The following is a 15873-nucleotide window of genomic DNA, read 5'->3' as shown; positions in this document are numbered from 1 at the left end:
GGAGGGGCCGTGTCTCACAGTGGCTGAGTCCAGGTCTCAGTAGAGGGAGGGTCAGGGGCCTTTTCCAGCCAGGTGAGGCGGTGTGGCTGCGGCGGAAGCACTTCTGGGAACAGAGGACGGCCTCTAGGCCCTTTTCTGAGGCTGAACTGACACTGGATTCCGACCCCAGGGGGAGGAGTTGTGGTTTTCCGGAGCAGCTGGAGGGCCCCTCTGGTTGGTGTAAGGCCAACTGGCCCGAGGCAGGGGAACGCAATCAGATTCCCAGGTTGTATCAGACCGAAATTCTCCGGACCACCCAGTTCCAGAAACTGCCCTGGAGACTTTCCGGACCACCCAGTTCCAGGAACTGACCTGGGGACTTTGAACCCAGCCCAGCCTTCCCGCCTTTCGAGGGGCGGGACTAACGGTCCCCCAGGATACCCGAAAAGACCACCAAATAAGGAATACCCTGCGTCCTCCTGGATTCACCACACCCCTCTCCCTTCTTCCCCTATAAAATCTTGCCCGACCCTCGCCTGGGCACGACTTCTCTGGCCCCTTTCTCTCGGACCAGCGAGGAGCGCTCCCTAATCTCTGGACCAGTGCACCTCGCCCAGGAGCGCTCCCTAATCTCTGGACCAGTGCACCTCGCCCAGGAGCGCTCCCTAATCTCTCGGACCAGGGCACCTCGCCCGGGAGCGCCCCCTAATACAGCTCACTTGAAGCTTTCCTCTGTTTCGCGGTGCCGTTTGTTAAGATCCGACCTTACAGCTGTGGGGGGGGTGGTTTCCCGGGGGAAACAGCGAGGGGTGTGGAGCTGGCGTGGGCAGAGTCTCATCTTGGGATCCCTCTTGGGCTTGGTGACCCAGGTGGGCACATATCTGCCCCCATTCCAGGAAGCTGGCCTGAGTGGGGGTGGGGAGCCCCTCACAGCACCAGCACCCTCCGTCCCCCACGCGCCGGCACCCTTGAGCCTCCTGCCGCCCTGGGGGGTCTCCCTCCTCCCAGCCTGGACTTGCTCAGGCCACCCGACCAAAGTGCCTGTTGGCAGCCTGTGCACCCTGGGCCTGGGTGCCCCAGCAGAGCCTCCAGCCTTGGCCCTGAAGCCAGCCCCTCCCTGCTCTGTGGGACCCCAGCTGGGGAGGGAGGTGAGTCCAGCAGGAAGGGAGAGGGGAGGGAGCAGATGCAGCGGCGGTGACCAGGGTCCGGGCAGGCCTGGTGGGGCAGAGGCCTCTCTGCTGACAGCAGGCCAGCGTGGAGGGAGGTGGCGGCTCCGGTGGCAGTGGCTCCGCGGAGCCCTTCCGAAGCGCCGAGCTCCCTGGGCAGAACCCCCTCCCGGCCCCCCATGAGCCTGGCCTCACTCTCCCAATCCCTCCACTGGGCTGGGCGAGTCCCAGCGTCCCCGCCCCTCCGCGGGGCAGGAATCCCCCGCCCGCTCGCCTCACCCCACTGCCCCCGCTGCCCCGCACTGACGTTCAGGGAGCTTGTCCCACGCAGGCCGCCCGCGAGGACTTTCCGCGCTGCGTCAGCAGAACGCACTCGACACCTGACTCACAGCCTCAGCAGGGGGCTGGGCCAGGGCTGGGGACCCCTTTCCTATACGTGGGAGTGGGGCAGTCAAGGGACCCAGAGGTGTGTGGGGGAGGGGTTGACAGGACAGGAGATGTGGCCTGAGGACAGAGGGGCCAAGGGGTGTGGCAGGCAGGTCCCGGAACACCTGGCTGTCTCCCCTGAGGTCGCTCACTTGGCCCCAGGGGCTGCCCAGAGCCAGGAGCCGAGGGGCTGGGAGAAGGGGCTGAGGGAGGGGTCCTTCCCCTGTGGGTGGTCCCAGAGCACCCCCCACCCCCTGCCTCCTTCCAGGGGTGGAAGTGGGCAGTGCCCCATGCGGTGGGGGGTGGAGGGTGACGCAGAACCCTCTCTCCTCCACCTGCCTTCTGTGAGCTGGGCCCACCTGCCCACTGGGACTGGGTCGGGGTCAAGGGGCTCTCCTGGGCAGCGTGCAGGTGGGAGGGGAGGGCATGGTAGGTGGGGGAGGTGCTGTGCTAGAGCACTGAGCCACAGACAGACAGGTGGCCAGGTGTGCTGGCACCTGGAGAGTGCAGCTGCTGAGACTGCCTGCCACGCCCTGGATGCCACAGAGCCCTGTCAGGAGGCTGAAAAACTACTGCTCGCCTCTGCTGGGCAGGACCCCAGGACCGCCCCGAGGGACCCGTGAGGTGACGGAGGCCAGTAGGAGGGCTTGGAGAGAGGGCGGGACCAGGCCATTCTGAGGCTGTCCACATCCTCCAGGAAGTGTTGGGTATAGAAACTGACCTTGCCCCGGATTGGGGACCCCAGTGACGCAAGGGCCGGCGCCCCATGGGGCCAGCAGGATGTGCGGCCAGCCCGGAACCAGAAGCCGGAGCAGCGGTGGCCCAGAGACCAAACACACACCAAGGAACCCAGTGTCCCAACAAGTGCCAGGCAGGCCACTGGAGGACAAGTGTTGGACGGGGCAGCCCAGCGGCACAGAGGGCAGGTGTGCAGCACAGCAGGTCGCCCCGTGGTCTCGGCTGTGGGCTTGTGTCTAGGACTGGAATGGCCCTAGCTTCTACCCCACCCCCCCACCTAGGCTGGGAGGGGGCTGTGAGAACTGGCGGGGGAGACCCCGGAGCCTGTCCCCTCCCCACTCCCAGCACACGGCCACTCAGGCCACCGGACAAGCGTTTATTGAGTGCCGCCTGCAGCCAGGTCCTGTGCCCATGGCCTCCTGTCCTGGGAACCAATGAGCCACGGGCCCCACCCCAGCGGGGCCAGCAAGAGAGGCAGGCAGCCACGGTGCGCCTCTGTCCCCCTGGGGTTCAGCCACAGCTGCCTCCTCTCCTGCGTGATCCAGAGCACTGGTCACTGTCACCATCCCCCACCTGTTTCCGCCATTGAGGGGAGCAGGGCCGGGCCCAGAGCCGGGGCCCCACGGCAGGGCGCAGAGCCCTTGCTCCTGCGGGCCAGCCTGCGCCAGCTCCGGGAGGGTCTGGCACGGGCGCTCCGGGCCTCAAACCCACAGGTCCTCCAGGCGGCCCTTGTTCTCCGACAGTGGCTCGCCCCACTCCTCCTCGGGGAGCTGGCAGCTGCAGGCGTCCTCGGGCGGGGGTGGCGGGGCCTCTAGGAGCAGCTGCGTCTCTGCAGAGGGGCTGCGGTTAGCAGGCAGGCAGGGGCCCCCCTCCCCGTCCCCAGGGCACAACTGACCTGGGGGCCGTGCTCTCTGCCTCCTCAGTTGCCAGACGTGCAGGCTGAGTTGGGCCACGGTCAGGGCCAGGATGCAGGCGGCCAGGCCGAGGACGGCGGTCAGCAGGCCACGCGGCTCCGTGGGCGGCAGCCCTGGGCTGCACACGGCATCGTGCGTCTTGTTCCCGGGGAACACAGTGGGAAACCCAAGCTTGGAGCAGCTGGGACGCACAGACACAGAGCCCTCGGTCAGCCCTCGGCCACCTGAGCAGCCCCTCAGCAAGGCTGCTGCCCTCCGAGCCGTTGTGGGGGGGGGGCGGTCACTGCACCAGAAGGGACAGCAGAGGCACCACCCTCGAGCCCACCTGGACCACCCGGCCACTGGAAGTCCCCACCAGGACTCACTCTGCCCAAGGTTTGCAGCGGCCCTCACGGCCCCCAGAGAAGGTCCCCGCGGCACAGTCGAAGCACTCGAAGCCGAAGTTGAACTTCCCTGGAGACAGAGGGACAGACGGACACAGGCTGCGAGGGCAGCTGGTGTGGCCGAGGTGAGACCCCCACCTCATCTGTTTGACAGGGGCCCCAGGTGGCCACAGGACCAGGACCTGGGAAAAATCAGGTCCCCCAGGTGCCCCTTTGCAGGGCAGGCCATGACTCTGGGCTCAGTGGAGGGTCCCTGATGGGGATATGGGGGAGGGGAGGGACCTGCCTGCAGAGGCTAGAGTGTATGTGGTGGGAGGAAGGGGTGGAAGCCGAGGCCACGCAAGAGCTAGGCTGGGCCTTCGCTCGGTCCGGAGGCCGGAAGGCGGGAGACCGGGGAGGGTCCCGGAGAGAGGGGTGAGGCTCTGCCCCAGCTGCCTCTAGGCCCGGCGCCATCCAACCTCACACAGCCCCCCCTCCGCCCTCACTCTCCCGGCCCACATGTGCTCAGCCAGGCGCCCCCGCATCGGGTCAGGGTGCGTGCAGGACCTGGGCGTAGTCAGAGCCAGGGCCTAAGGGCCAGACAGCCTCTGGATACCCCCACTGTTCCTCACAACCAGCGCTTAGGGGCATCGTCTCTGGATGGAGAAGCTCAGGCCAAGAGAGAGAAGGAAAGGCTCCCAGAGCCACACCAACAGGAGGCACTGTGACCCCAATGTGGGCTGAGATGCTAAAGCCAGAGAGCGCCCCCCTACCCCGCCAGGGTGCTGCAAGACCCCCAGTGCTGGCGCCCACCTGCCCGGAGGACGTGTCCGTGCCCACCACTTGCGAGCTTCCTTGCACACCTGGCCTGCCCGGGCCACCCCCACCTGCCACTTACCTACAGGCCACGCCCCCTGGCCAGGCGGACAGGAGTAGTACTTGCAGCTCTTACACTGGGGGTCTCCACAGTGGAACTCAGGCTGGATACACTGGCAGTCCGGCTCGGGACAGACCCCCTCAGCTGGCAGGGGGCAAGCAGCCCTCTCAGCAGCTGGGCCGAGCCGCCCTCCCCTGGATGCCCCCCTCCTGGCCCTCCAGGGAAATGGGGGTGGCAGGGCAGCCCCAGCGGGCAGCACACCTGTCTGGGAGCCAGGACCCTGGCTCGGCCCAGCTGTGTCCCTCCCTCCTGGGCGCCCAGCTCCTCCACTCACCAGGCCTGGCTGCATCCCCCAACCGTCCCAAGCTGCTCCCACCCAGGGTGGCCATGACTCGGCATGTGACCCTGAGCCGTTCCTTCCTGGGAGACCTACTCCCCTCCCCTGTCTGGGTCCTGCACTGCCCTCAGTTGCCAGGACCCTTGAGGCAGCCTGCCCGTCCCTCCCTGACCGCCGTCCATGGCTCCGCCGCACTGAGACCTGGACTCTCAGAGCCCCCTTCCCACTCCCCAGGTCCTGGCAGGGGGACACTCTGGGTGTTTTCCCTGCAATATCTGTCCCCAAACTGACCCATTTCACCTGCCCCTCACCCATAGATGCAGGTCTGAGGCAGGGAGCTGGGAGAGAGAGGGGTGCAACCCCAAACTGGGCAAGAAGTGGCCTGAGTGATGGCCAAGGGCTCACTCCCCACTCGGAAGGAACGGGGACAGCCCTCCTCCACCTTGGGACGTCAGACCTGCCTTGGGGAAGGCTCCTACACTCCTTGCCCCCGCCCACCCCCCACCCCCCAGGCCACTGGCCCGGTCTGGGCGGCTTCCGCCTCCCCGGATTGCGCTGGGATCAGGGCTCTGGACTCGGAAAACTACGGGGGGACGGGGCGCAGCGCTCTGCCCTCCGCGCAGGGGCTCCCGGCCCGCCTTACCTGGGGTGCACGAGCGGCAGCAGCGCGCGCTGGTCCCCGTCCCATGCAGATGGCGGCCGGGGTCGCAGCTCAGACCCCCGGGGGGGTGCTGGGCCAGGCCCAGCGCGCAGAGCAGCGCGACGCCGCACAGGGCCACGCGCGCGACCCTCACCCCCATGGCACCCGCGGCACCCATGGCCGCGCGCGGCTCCGCGGTTTTAGGAGGCCGGCCCCTTCCGAACACGCCCAGATCCCGCCCCGCAGGCCGCCCCGCCTCTGCCACTCCCCAAGGGGTCCCGAGGAATTGTTCCCATGGGGGACCCCCCAAGACTCTGCGACTCGGAATCCAGGGCATGGGCAGAGGTTTGGGGCAGTGAGACTGCTCTGGGGATTTCAGCAGTGGGCACGTGTTGTCACGTCTGTCCAAAGCACAGGACGCACCGCACGGAGGGACCCTGGTGTCAACTAGGGACTCTGGGTGACATGACCTGTCAGTGCAGGTTCGTCGTGTGTAACAACTGCACACTCTTCGGGGATATTTATGGGGGGTAGGCTTCCCCTCACTGTTGCCGTGAACCTAAAACTGCTATAAAAGATAAGTTCTTTTTTTAAAAACTTCAAGGGATGGGACTTCCCTGGTGGTCCAGTGGTTGGGACTCTGCGCTTTCACTGCCAGGGGCCCGGGTTCGATCCCTGGTCAGGGAACTGAGATCTGGCATGCCCACAGGGACCCCAAGGGAGAAGAGAAGGTCCCATCACAGGCTGCAGAGCACCTGACCACGGACGAGGGGGCATGCGGGAGACCCACATGGGGGGTGACCTTGGGGGATTCCTAAGTGATCATGCCCTTTGGCCCAGGCATTCTTATCCGGAAACTAAATATGACCCAAATGTGTGTGCCTTGTCGGGGGAAACACCGCGTATACCCAGCCACATCCTTGGGGGGGGGGGCGGGGGGGAGGGGGTCAGAAATGTTTTCTATGTAAAACTTGTGGCCTCCGGGCCTGAAGGAACTGGAGTGTGCGTGGGCACCGGATGCGGGGTGGCAGACAGTGCCCTGAGTCATTGGGGTGGGGTGCGCCCCCAACAAGGGTGGACTCAGCAGGGACCATTCCTGGCTGAGCCCCCTCCCCACCTCCAGCTTCTTCCGGGGGACTCCACGGGCTTTTAAAGATCTTCTCTGACGCCCAAAGCAGGTGGGATGAGACACTTCGTCCTCTGTGAAGCCTCCAGACCCCACACCCCACACCTACCAGAAGTCCTCGAATCCCAGCACTGAGCAGCCTCAGAACCCATCCAGGGGTCAGGACAAGCCCCCTGCACCCCGTCTTTCTGGAGATTAGAACAAGCTCCCCCCCACCCCGCCCCAAATTGGCCAACGGGGCCTGGCTGGGCTCTTGACATGCAAGCCCCCCATAGCCACACACACACTTGTGGGCTGCAACCTCGCTGATGCCTGCTGGGAAGAGCTGGCTAGGAGAGGCCAGGGCATTGATTGAACCCTGACGCTGGGGGAAGAGGGGGCTGCCCAGGCTGCAACTCTGCTGGGCAGATGTCAACCCAGATCTCCCCACACAAATCCAGTCATCCTGGAGGATGTGGAAGGCCGGCCCCGACGGAGCTCTTGAGCCACAGAGAGCCTCCAACTCACCGTGAGACTGTCTCTTGTCTGTCTGAGCCTCAGTTTCCCCACCTGGCACCAAAGGGCTTGGGGGCCCGGCCTCCCCCAGGAAGCCTCCCCAGATTTCTCAGCCCTCCAGTTGAGGCTTGGTACAGGGGCAGCGGGTGGAGACCTCTGGGAACGCTGCAGGGGTGGGCAGTGGGGTGCCAGGAATGTGATTCTGGTGGCGCCCACCGGCTGGAGGTGTGTTGCCGGCTGTGACCTGGTGACCTGGGCAGACCCAGAAGACTTGGTTTGAGACCCTCTGAGACCTGCAGCTGCCGCCTCGCCTGATGGGGCATCTGTCCTTTTCAGAGGAAAATGACAGGGATTAGCAATTTTGTGACTCAACTATCGTTTTCAAGTCCCAGGATGCGCAGGGCCCTCCTCAGAGAAGCAGCTGGGCTCTGCAGGAGAGGGAGGGGTCTCTAGGACAGCTCTGGCTGCTAGGGGGTAAGGTGAGGCCACCCTGTCTGAGGACCCCCCAGGCCTCGGCTCAGCTCCTAGATGGGGAGGAGGGTCTGAGCCATCCCGGGACCCCAGGGAAAGGTCAGGAGTGGAGAACTCAGCAGTCCTGGCCCTTCTGCCCATGTTCAAGGCCTGAGCAGTCCGGTCTGTACCAGGACGGCATCACCCCAATTCTGGTAAGCGCCTGAGAAAATATGATAAATCCCCTACAAATGACGTTTGTCTGACAAGATCATATCTGTTGGCCCTTCTGGAAGCTGGGCCAGCCCATCAGGCACCAGGGGGCAGCTGTCTGCCCGAGGGGGGCTGCCACCCGCAGCAGCAGGAAACCAGAGGCAGGGCTGTGTGTAACAAGAGGCAAAAGCGCCGTCGGGGTTGGGGGCCTGCGCCTGCTCTCCTGTCCCTGAGGCTCCGGAAGGCCCCTCCCACACAGGCACTGGGTTACCGCGAGCTTCTGTAACCGGGCGCTGCGGGGGAGATGGTTTCTATCTGCTCGCGGTATTTTCCTATCCTCTTTGAGCAGCTCGTCACATTTTTCATCATTTGTCTCAGCTCACACAAGTGACGCGCGTCCAGGGGGCAGAGGGTCCCAAGCAGAGTCCAGGGGTTAACCTGGAGGGCTGTGGGGCAGGATGGGGAGCCAGGTGGGGCCCTGGAGCAGGGAGGAGCCAGGGTGGGTGCCTGTGGGCCCCCCGGGGGGTGGGGGGAGCTCTGGCGGGGTTTCACACGGGAGGGGCGGTTGTCAGCAGAGACAGGAGTGGAGAGCGTGCTTAGCGGCAGCAACCGAGGAAAGTGAAGGTGACCAACCTCCTTCCACCCACCCGTCAGCTTTCAGAGGTGGAGCCACCAGGCTGGGGGCAAGGTGGGGGGCTCGCAGCTGGGAAGTCTGGGGAGGAAGCCCACGACCTTCGACCTTCCATTCCCCAAGGATCTGGCCCCTCCCCCAGGCCCCTTCATCAGGTCCCTTAGCTTCTCTGCACAGCCTGCACACTGCCCAGGGACCACAGGCCCCAGGCCAGTGGTGCCTGTTTGCTGCCCGTTTCCAGGGCAGAGAGGACGTATTGTGTTCACTGCTGCAACCCGAGATCTTTCCAAGAACACGTGGATGGTTCGGTCTCCCCTTTGCCCCCGGGAGGTCCAAGGGACCAGCCAGGGTTCAGAGGTTTGAGGAGAGGTGGGAGGGCCTCCAGGGCAGCTCTGCGGAGAAAGCCAGCCTGAGAAACTGGGGGGCGGGGGGGGCAGCACACGTGTCAGGGGTGGACCTTTGGCCGCCGTGAGGGCACTGGCCTGTGGGATGATGCCCAGTCCTGGCACACAGGTGGGTGAAGGGAGGTAGCAGGCTGGGAGCTCAGAGGTGTGCATCTTTGCCAGGTCCACCGGTGGGGGGCCTCGGGCTGTCGCATTTCTCTGCTCCCACCTCCCACCCCCACCCCACGCCTGACCCCCCCGCCCAGCACCTCGGTGGTCTTTTATTTCAGTTAGCAGTAGCTCTTAAATCTATCAGAAACCCCGAGGGCGCAAACTATGGGCTGCCTGTGGGCTGTGGAGCGTTTCCTCGCGGGCCCACGGCTCCGGTGCTTAGATGAGCCGTTTAACCCGCCCACCTCACCTGCGCGGAGGGGCGCTGTGGGGGGGGGAGGGGTGGCGGGCCACAGCCCACGGCTCAGCCCGGTGTCCCCAGGGCGGGCTCGGCCCCAAGTCTGCGCAGCTGCCAGAGCAGGGGCTGCCCCCAGTGCCAGCCAGCGGGCCTGTCCGGCCACTCGGCCTCGCACAGCCCACTCTGGTGCCCACGGACGCTTGGGTTCCCACCTGGGGGCCTTTTCACATAAAGCTGCACATCTTGTTCGCGCCCAGGGTGGACGAAAGGTCAGCCCAGTCAGAAGCCTCCAGTTTCCCTGAGGGACTCGGGGGCCCTGCAGGCATCAGTGGGGGTCCCAGGGTCACCACACACTCAGGTTTAACAGGGCGTGGGGCTTGAGAAGAAACAGACGCTCGTGCCCTCTCCTGGGAGGGGCCCCAGAGACCCTGAGGGGTTGTCCTAAAACCCCCTTTGGGACCAGGGCCTCCTCAGGGCTCCCTCCCACCCAGCAGCCCCTGCCAGGCCCTCCCAAGTAGCCCCAGAGTGGGTGCGTGGGGTCCACCGGGCCGGGCTAGCATCGCGCTTGCCAGGCAGGGTCGCGGCTCCCCAGAGTGGGTGTGTGGGGTCCACCGGGCCGGGCTACCATCGCGCTTGCCAGGCAGGGTCACGGCTCCCCAGAGTGGGTGCGTGGGGTCCACCGGGCCGGGCTAGCATCGCGCTTGCCAGGCAGGGCTCGCGGCTCCCCATGCACTTATTTTGGCTGCCACGCTCCCCAGAGGCGCTGGGAGGTGCCCAGCGAGCAGGACAGCAGCCCCAGGTCTCTGAGGGAGCCAGGGGAGCCCCTACCCCACAGCCAGCCCCCGTGTGTGCAGCCCTCAGACCACTGGTGCCCAGTCAGAGGCCCACATTTGCCAACGTCGTTTATTGGGGCCACCCTGGGTGGGGAGTACGCACAGCATACATAGCAGGGCCCAGGGTGCCAGCCCAGGAGCGCCTAAAACGGCACAGGGCGGGGGGACAGGGCGCCAGGGTCCGGGGGTGACGGGTGGGACGGCCTGCGTCTGGGGGCCCCGGCCTGCGGAGGGGTGCCGGCTTCTACGCCAGTGGACGTTGCTCAGATCTTGGCCAGGCTGGAGTTGGCATCGGCATGCTCCTCTTGGATGGGGGTCCGGAAGCTGTTTGCCCCTGCGGAGGAGGAAGGGGTGAGGGGTGGGGGGCGGGAGGTGGGCGGGGTCCCAGCCTCCCGCAGGCAGCGCGCTCTGGGGCCCACCGAGAACACTCACCGGGGGGCTTGGGGGCGTTGGGCGTCGGCCTCCAGGCCCTGTGGTGCAGGAGCAAGGCCAGCGCGGCAGCCACGGGGCCAAGCAGGCCCAGGCCCAGGCCCAGGCCCAGGACAGCGGCCAGCTCAGGGCCTGCAGGGAGGCAGGGCCCGCTGGGGTGGGGTCTACCAGGGAAGGAGTCCACCGCAGGAGGACCACACCCGGCCAGCGGGCAGCTCCACCCACCCTCCCCGCCACCCCACCCGCCTTGGGTTGGGGGAGGGCCAGGCCCCCTTACCCTTGGGGGGCTCTGCGTGGGGCGTGGAGGGCCCCTGTGAGGCCCTCGGCCAGGTAGTGGTGGGCTGAGCAGGGGTGGACCGGGCTGCGGGGCCCTGGGTCTCCCAGGCGGGTGTGAGTCGGGGGCTCCTGTCCTCACAGACAGCGTCCGAGCTGTTGCTGGCCGCCTGCAGTGTTCGCTTTCCTAATGAGGTGCAGCTGAGTGGGGCAGGGGTGTTGATCAGGCCAGAACGTCCCCCACCCCACTCGTCCCCCACCAGTGGGACGGGCCGAGAACTGGGGCAGGACCAGGGAGATGTGAGGGGTGACAGGGGTCCACAGCAGGTCACTCAGGCAGCATCAGAGTCCAGCCCAAAGGCGGCGAGGAGAGAGGCCAAGGTCCCTGCCACCCCCCAGGAGCCTGGGCCTCCCCCGGCCTCCCCCCCACTTCTCAGCCTGCTTCCCACACCCGCTCCCCTGACCTGTTCCCGCCTGCACCCCTCTCTCCCAAACCCCTGCCTGCTCTTTTCCTGCCCCCACCAGGTCAGCTCAACAAGGACGGGGGCCTCTCAGCTGTGAATGAGTGAGGGTCTCACACCCTCCCGGGCTGGGCTGGGGTCTCACGGCCTCCCCGCTCCAGCCCAGCAGGAAGGTCAGTGGGAGGAGGCTGGGTCAGGGCCGAGCAGGGGTCGTGGGGGCGGGGCAGGGACCAACGTCAGGGGGGTGGGGGTGCTAACATGGGGGGGAAGGGGTCACGGGGTGCCGGGCCCCGGAGCTCCCAGCCAGCAGCTTCCTACTCCCAGACCTGACCCCTGCCTCCCAGACCCCAGGCCACCCAAACCGTCCAGCCCCAGGGACACTCACTTGGTCCAGGGCTGGCAGGCCTGGTCGTTGCCCGGGGAGAAGTGTCCTGGTGGGCACGGGGCACAGTCTGCAACAGAGTCAGCAGGCTCTGCCCATCTGCCACCCCTGGGGGGCCCAGACGCTCACCCCCCCAGGGCCTCCAGCAGCCCCTCTCTGCCTACATGCCATCCACTGGCCACGACCTGGGAGCCCCCCAGCCCCTGTCTTGGCCTGACCTGCCTGGGGGACAGGGCACTCAGCCAAGCCTGGGGTCGGGGTGCTGAGGGGAGGTGACAGCGTGTGAGGGACATGCTCCTTCCACATGGTTCCAGAGGCACCCCTCACCAACTCCACGCTTGTAGCCATAGCCGTCCTGGGGCTGGGTGCCCGGCCTGCAGCCGCAGACCGTGTCTCTCGTGGGTGTGCATCTCTGCTTGGGCTCGCTCCCACTTCCTGGGGGTCGGGTAGGGTGGGCGCAGTCAGTGGGGAGGCCAGAGACACAGAGCAGGCTGGGGGACCGAGGCTGAGGGTCTGCAGCTATCTCCCCAGGGCCAGCTGCCCCCTTGCAGCTGGGTGGCCTCTGGTCCTCTCCCATCCCCGGATGCCATGTCCCTCTTGGCCACACAGCCCCAGGGGTCATCCCGTGGCAGCTCTGCCCGCTCTTCCCACCCCTCCTCCAGCCTGCTCAGGACCCTCTGTGGTCCTTGACTCTGGGTCTCACCCACTCAGCCTCTGGGAGGGGGAGGAGCCCCGTGGGTGGCCTCAGCTGACTGTGGTACTCTGGGGCAGGGGAGGGCAGGCCCCGGCGTGGTCTGGAGTTTGCTCCGAGGCCCCGTGTGAAGTGGGTACCAGCGGGGCCGGGGCGCCTGGCGGTGCTCACTCTGGTTGCACTGTGTGCAGGGCTTGCAGGCCTCGTAGTTGACTGCCTCGTTGTAGAAGCCGGGCTCACACGGACGGCACACCGTGTCCCGGGCGTGGTTGCAGCGGCTCTCCATCCCATAACCTGCCACGGGAGGCCGGGCTCAGAGCTCCCCACAGCCTGGCCTTCCCCACAGCAGCCCCCGACCGCCTCTGGCTGGCCCACCATCCCATCCCAGGCGTGGCTCCAGGTCACCCGCTTGCCCTAAGTCCACTCGCCCCACGGTGCCTCACCACGTGACCCCATCTGTAGGTCCCTGTGTCCCCTGACCCCGTCTCCTCATCCTGGGTCCCTGTAGGCACCCCTCCCCCACTCCACGTCCAGGCCACTCACCTGGCTGGCACTCCTTACAGCACCTGCTGCCACTGGGGTAGGTGTCCCCAACACAGTTGAGCTGGGCCGCAGCGCCCAGCGCGAGCCCCAGGAGCAGGAAGGCCGAGCCCGGCGCCCTGGGTGGCTGGGCTCCCACGCGCATTCTCGGCTGCTCTCAGCCCCACAGCTCGGGAGTCTGGGGTTTTTCCTTGCAGGATGTGGCTATAAGGGCTGCGGGGGAGGGGTGGGGAGGGCAGGAGGAGGGGACCAGGAGGAAGGAGGCCCCAGGAAGCACTGGAAGGCAGCCTGTGTCCCGGTCCTGGGCTTCTCTTCTGCCCTGGGCGCCAAGGCCCCCAACCCTGCGATAACGGCCGTGGGCCTCAGGCTCGGCCCAGCCAGCAGCTGCAGTGTGCAGATCCGGGGCCTGAGTGAGGACCCGCAGCCCCCTGACCCCTGCCAGGGCCACCAGGCCAGGTCCTCCAGCCCAGCCGGTCTGCACTGACCCCTCCCCCTGGACCCCTCCTACTCCTGTCTCACAGGAAACTGGAGCCCCTTCCGCCAGGCATCCTGGCTGTCCCCCTGCCCTGCCCAGCCTGGCCAAGCTGCCCAGACCGGGGTGGTCTTGGGATCCCTCCACCTGGCTCACTCCTCCTGGGCGCCCCCCTCTCTGCAGGGCAGAGCCCTGAAGAGGAGCGGGGGACTCACCCTGAGGCCAGTCCTCACCCCTGCCCCACAAAAGGGTGCCCGGAGCACATGGGCGAGCCAGGGCAGCACACTGGATCAGCCATCAGGTGCAGGGGGAGGGCTGGTGGTGTCCAGGGCTCCAGAGCATGGTCACTGGCCCAAGTGTCCAAAACTAGCTCGGACCAATGCCAGCAGCCCTGGTGGGTCAGATGCCTCATGACCAGTGCCCACAGTGGGTGCGCAAGCACGTGAGGGTGTGTGCTGGTGTGAGAGGGAGAGAGCAGCTGAGCGTCCTTGAACACAGCAGGCATCTGAATCCACGTTAGTGCCCTAAACCCACACGTGGAAGCTTGATCCCCGTGCAGCTGTACTGGGAGACCGGGGCCTCTCAGGAGGCCATAAAGGCTGGGTGGGGTCACAGGGTGGGCCTGATCCAGTGTGACTGGTGTCCCTACAAGAGGAAGAGGGCAGGGCACAGACACGAACAGGGCACGACCACGTGAGGACACAGGGAGGAAAAAGGCCTCAGGAAACACCAACGCTGCCCACTCCTCGGTCTCTGGACATCCAGCCTCCAGGACTAGCAGAGGGTAAACGTCTGTGCTGCAAGCCACCTGAGCAGACCGAACACGTGCTGCTGGGCAAGCCCTGCCCGGTGCCCTGGGGGTGGCGTGTGCCTGGGAGCGTGCACCAGCTGTGTGTGCAGCACGCGTGTGTGGCGCTGGCTCCACATGCCGGGATGTGTGCTCCCATGAGCACCTGGGCATGTGCCTGGGGCGGGGTGTCCCGTGAAGACAGACTCTCCGCTCTGCCCCCTGGCCGGGCAGGGGCTATCTCCCTAAAAACTCTGGAGGCCATGCCAGGCTCTCCCTGCGCCACACCCACCCCAGGTTTAGGGTGTTCCTGCAGCACCACTGGGACAGGAAAGAGAGCTCCCGTGTCCTCAGGACAGGTGGGGAGGGCCTTTGTACCGGCCCCCCGTGGGGCACGAGGGAGGAGCACAGGTGCCCATGCACACACATGCACACGTGCACACACACACGTGTGTACATGCTCCCTCTCATGCAAAGCTCTGATCCTGGTGGCCCAAGGCAGGGAGGCCGTATGGCTTTGGTGCTTTTAAATCTGAACCACGAGACAGGATTATCTGCTTAATGGTTAACCTGAAGCTTTGGCGGTGGGGGGGGGGGGGGGGCAGGCCTCCCGCAGTGGCTGGAAACCCCCCACCTCCTGGGGGCACAGGTAGGATGTGGGGCTCCCTGCCCACCTGTGGGAAATTCCGCCAGCCAGCTCCGCCTGCGGGCAGGGGCCACCGCAGGGTCGTCGCCCTCAGCCTCCAAAGAGAGGGAGGGTCCATGGGGGAGGGGCAGGGCTCCAGGCAGCCTGCTGTGCACACTTGTGTGTGCGTGTGTTGTGCCCCGTCTCCCACTGACAGTGAGAAAAACTATTTTAAGACAAACCATAGCTGCTGAGGTGGAGGTAACTCGGGGTCTGGCGGGCAGCACCCCATGCCTTATGGGGGCCATGGCAGGGGAGGCCGCCCGCCCCCTGCCCAAGGCCCCGACTCTGGGCAGCGCACCGGGGCCCGGCCCGCACCTCTGTCCCAGCGTCCCACCTGCTGGTGGCCACCCACCCACACGGCCAGAGCCACGGGCCCCGCCCTCCCACCCCGCCTTCTGGTCGCAGTTCTGAAAAGCCTTTCCTCTTGTTTGTCTGGAAACCGGCCCAGATTCTGCGGCGGCCCCTCCCCGGCCCCTCCCCACGCTGCTCGGAAGCAGGTCACGTGGGCAGCTCAGGGCAGCCTCTCTGCCCACCTGGCCTGAGCCTCCAACCCCAGCAGGGCCTTCAAAGGCCCGTGCGGACCCCCTGGCCGGGTGAGCCGTCCACCGAGGCACCATGGGCCACGGCTCAGGGCTCTGAGGGGGGCCCGGCGGGGGGCCAGGTTCGTGGGTATGTAGAGTGGAGACCCTCCCTTGTCACTTAACTCTCACTGCCCACACCCCCCCAGCCCGCACCCCAGCCAAGCCAGCGGGCGTGCCAACCCTGGGGGAAGGGCCCGGTGTGGTGGTGGGACCGCAGCCGGGAGGACCAGGTCTCACCCCTCCCGCCAGAGGCTCCTGACCCCCCAGGTCGCCCCTCCCCGCCCCCCCCGCCCCAGGCCAGGACTCTGGGTGGCTCTTGGGGACTCCCCCAGTTCTCTGCCCCCAGCCCCGCGCCCTGGGGGCCCAGGGCTCGTCCTCAGAGCCCCCTCCACCCCAAACTCCCATTTCCTCCCAGCCCGTCCCAGGTGGCCTCACCCAAGCCTGGACTCCAGCTCCTGACTTTAAATCTGCAGCCCAGATCCCCAACTCCCGCCCTGCAGACGGCCCCTCCCTGTCCCCCACCAGGACACCGTCCCGCCTGGCGGCCCCGTGTCATCCTCCCCCGTGTCGCAGGTGACCACCGGCGCTAG

The 15873-nt window shown here is 66.6% G+C and overlaps 2 protein-coding genes across 3 annotated transcripts; both read right to left on the bottom strand.

Annotated features, from left to right (window-relative positions):
• Nucleotides 1–987: 987 nt before the first annotated feature.
• On the bottom strand, nucleotides 988–6349 carry TNFRSF18 (TNF receptor superfamily member 18). Its single transcript, XM_027110594.1, has 5 exons — nucleotides 5443–6349; nucleotides 4484–4606; nucleotides 3589–3676; nucleotides 3205–3404; nucleotides 988–3138 (listed from the first exon to the last, which is right to left on the bottom strand). Exons 1-5 carry the CDS (start codon nucleotides 5774–5776, stop codon nucleotides 3011–3013), a joined length of 873 nt encoding a protein of 290 aa, XP_026966395.1. The 5' UTR covers nucleotides 5777–6349; the 3' UTR covers nucleotides 988–3010.
• Nucleotides 6350–9243: 2894 nt separating this feature from the next.
• On the bottom strand, nucleotides 9244–15857 carry TNFRSF4 (TNF receptor superfamily member 4). Of its 2 annotated transcripts, none has more exons than XM_027110592.1 (7): nucleotides 12759–15857; nucleotides 12387–12509; nucleotides 11852–11959; nucleotides 11528–11594; nucleotides 10686–10882; nucleotides 10412–10540; nucleotides 9244–10303 (listed from the first exon to the last, which is right to left on the bottom strand). In XM_027110592.1, the coding sequence occupies exons 1-7, from the start codon at nucleotides 12898–12900 to the stop codon at nucleotides 10224–10226; spliced, it is 846 nt and encodes a 281-aa protein (XP_026966393.1). In that variant the 5' UTR covers nucleotides 12901–15857; the 3' UTR covers nucleotides 9244–10223. The 2 variants fall into 2 exon arrangements, with proteins under 2 accessions (XP_026966393.1, XP_026966394.1); XM_027110593.1 differs by having other exon boundaries at nucleotides 10038–10313.
• Nucleotides 15858–15873: the final 16 nt, after the last annotated feature.

This window comes from Aethalodelphis obliquidens, unplaced genomic scaffold (assembly GCF_003676395.1).
Source record: "Aethalodelphis obliquidens isolate GAN/ISIS:26980383/991018 unplaced genomic scaffold, ASM367639v1 scaffold9, whole genome shotgun sequence".
NCBI classification, from domain to species: domain Eukaryota; kingdom Metazoa; phylum Chordata; class Mammalia; order Artiodactyla; family Delphinidae; genus Aethalodelphis; species Aethalodelphis obliquidens.
Note: the sequence above shows the minus strand (reverse complement) of the source record. Positions and strands in the feature narration are given on the sequence as shown.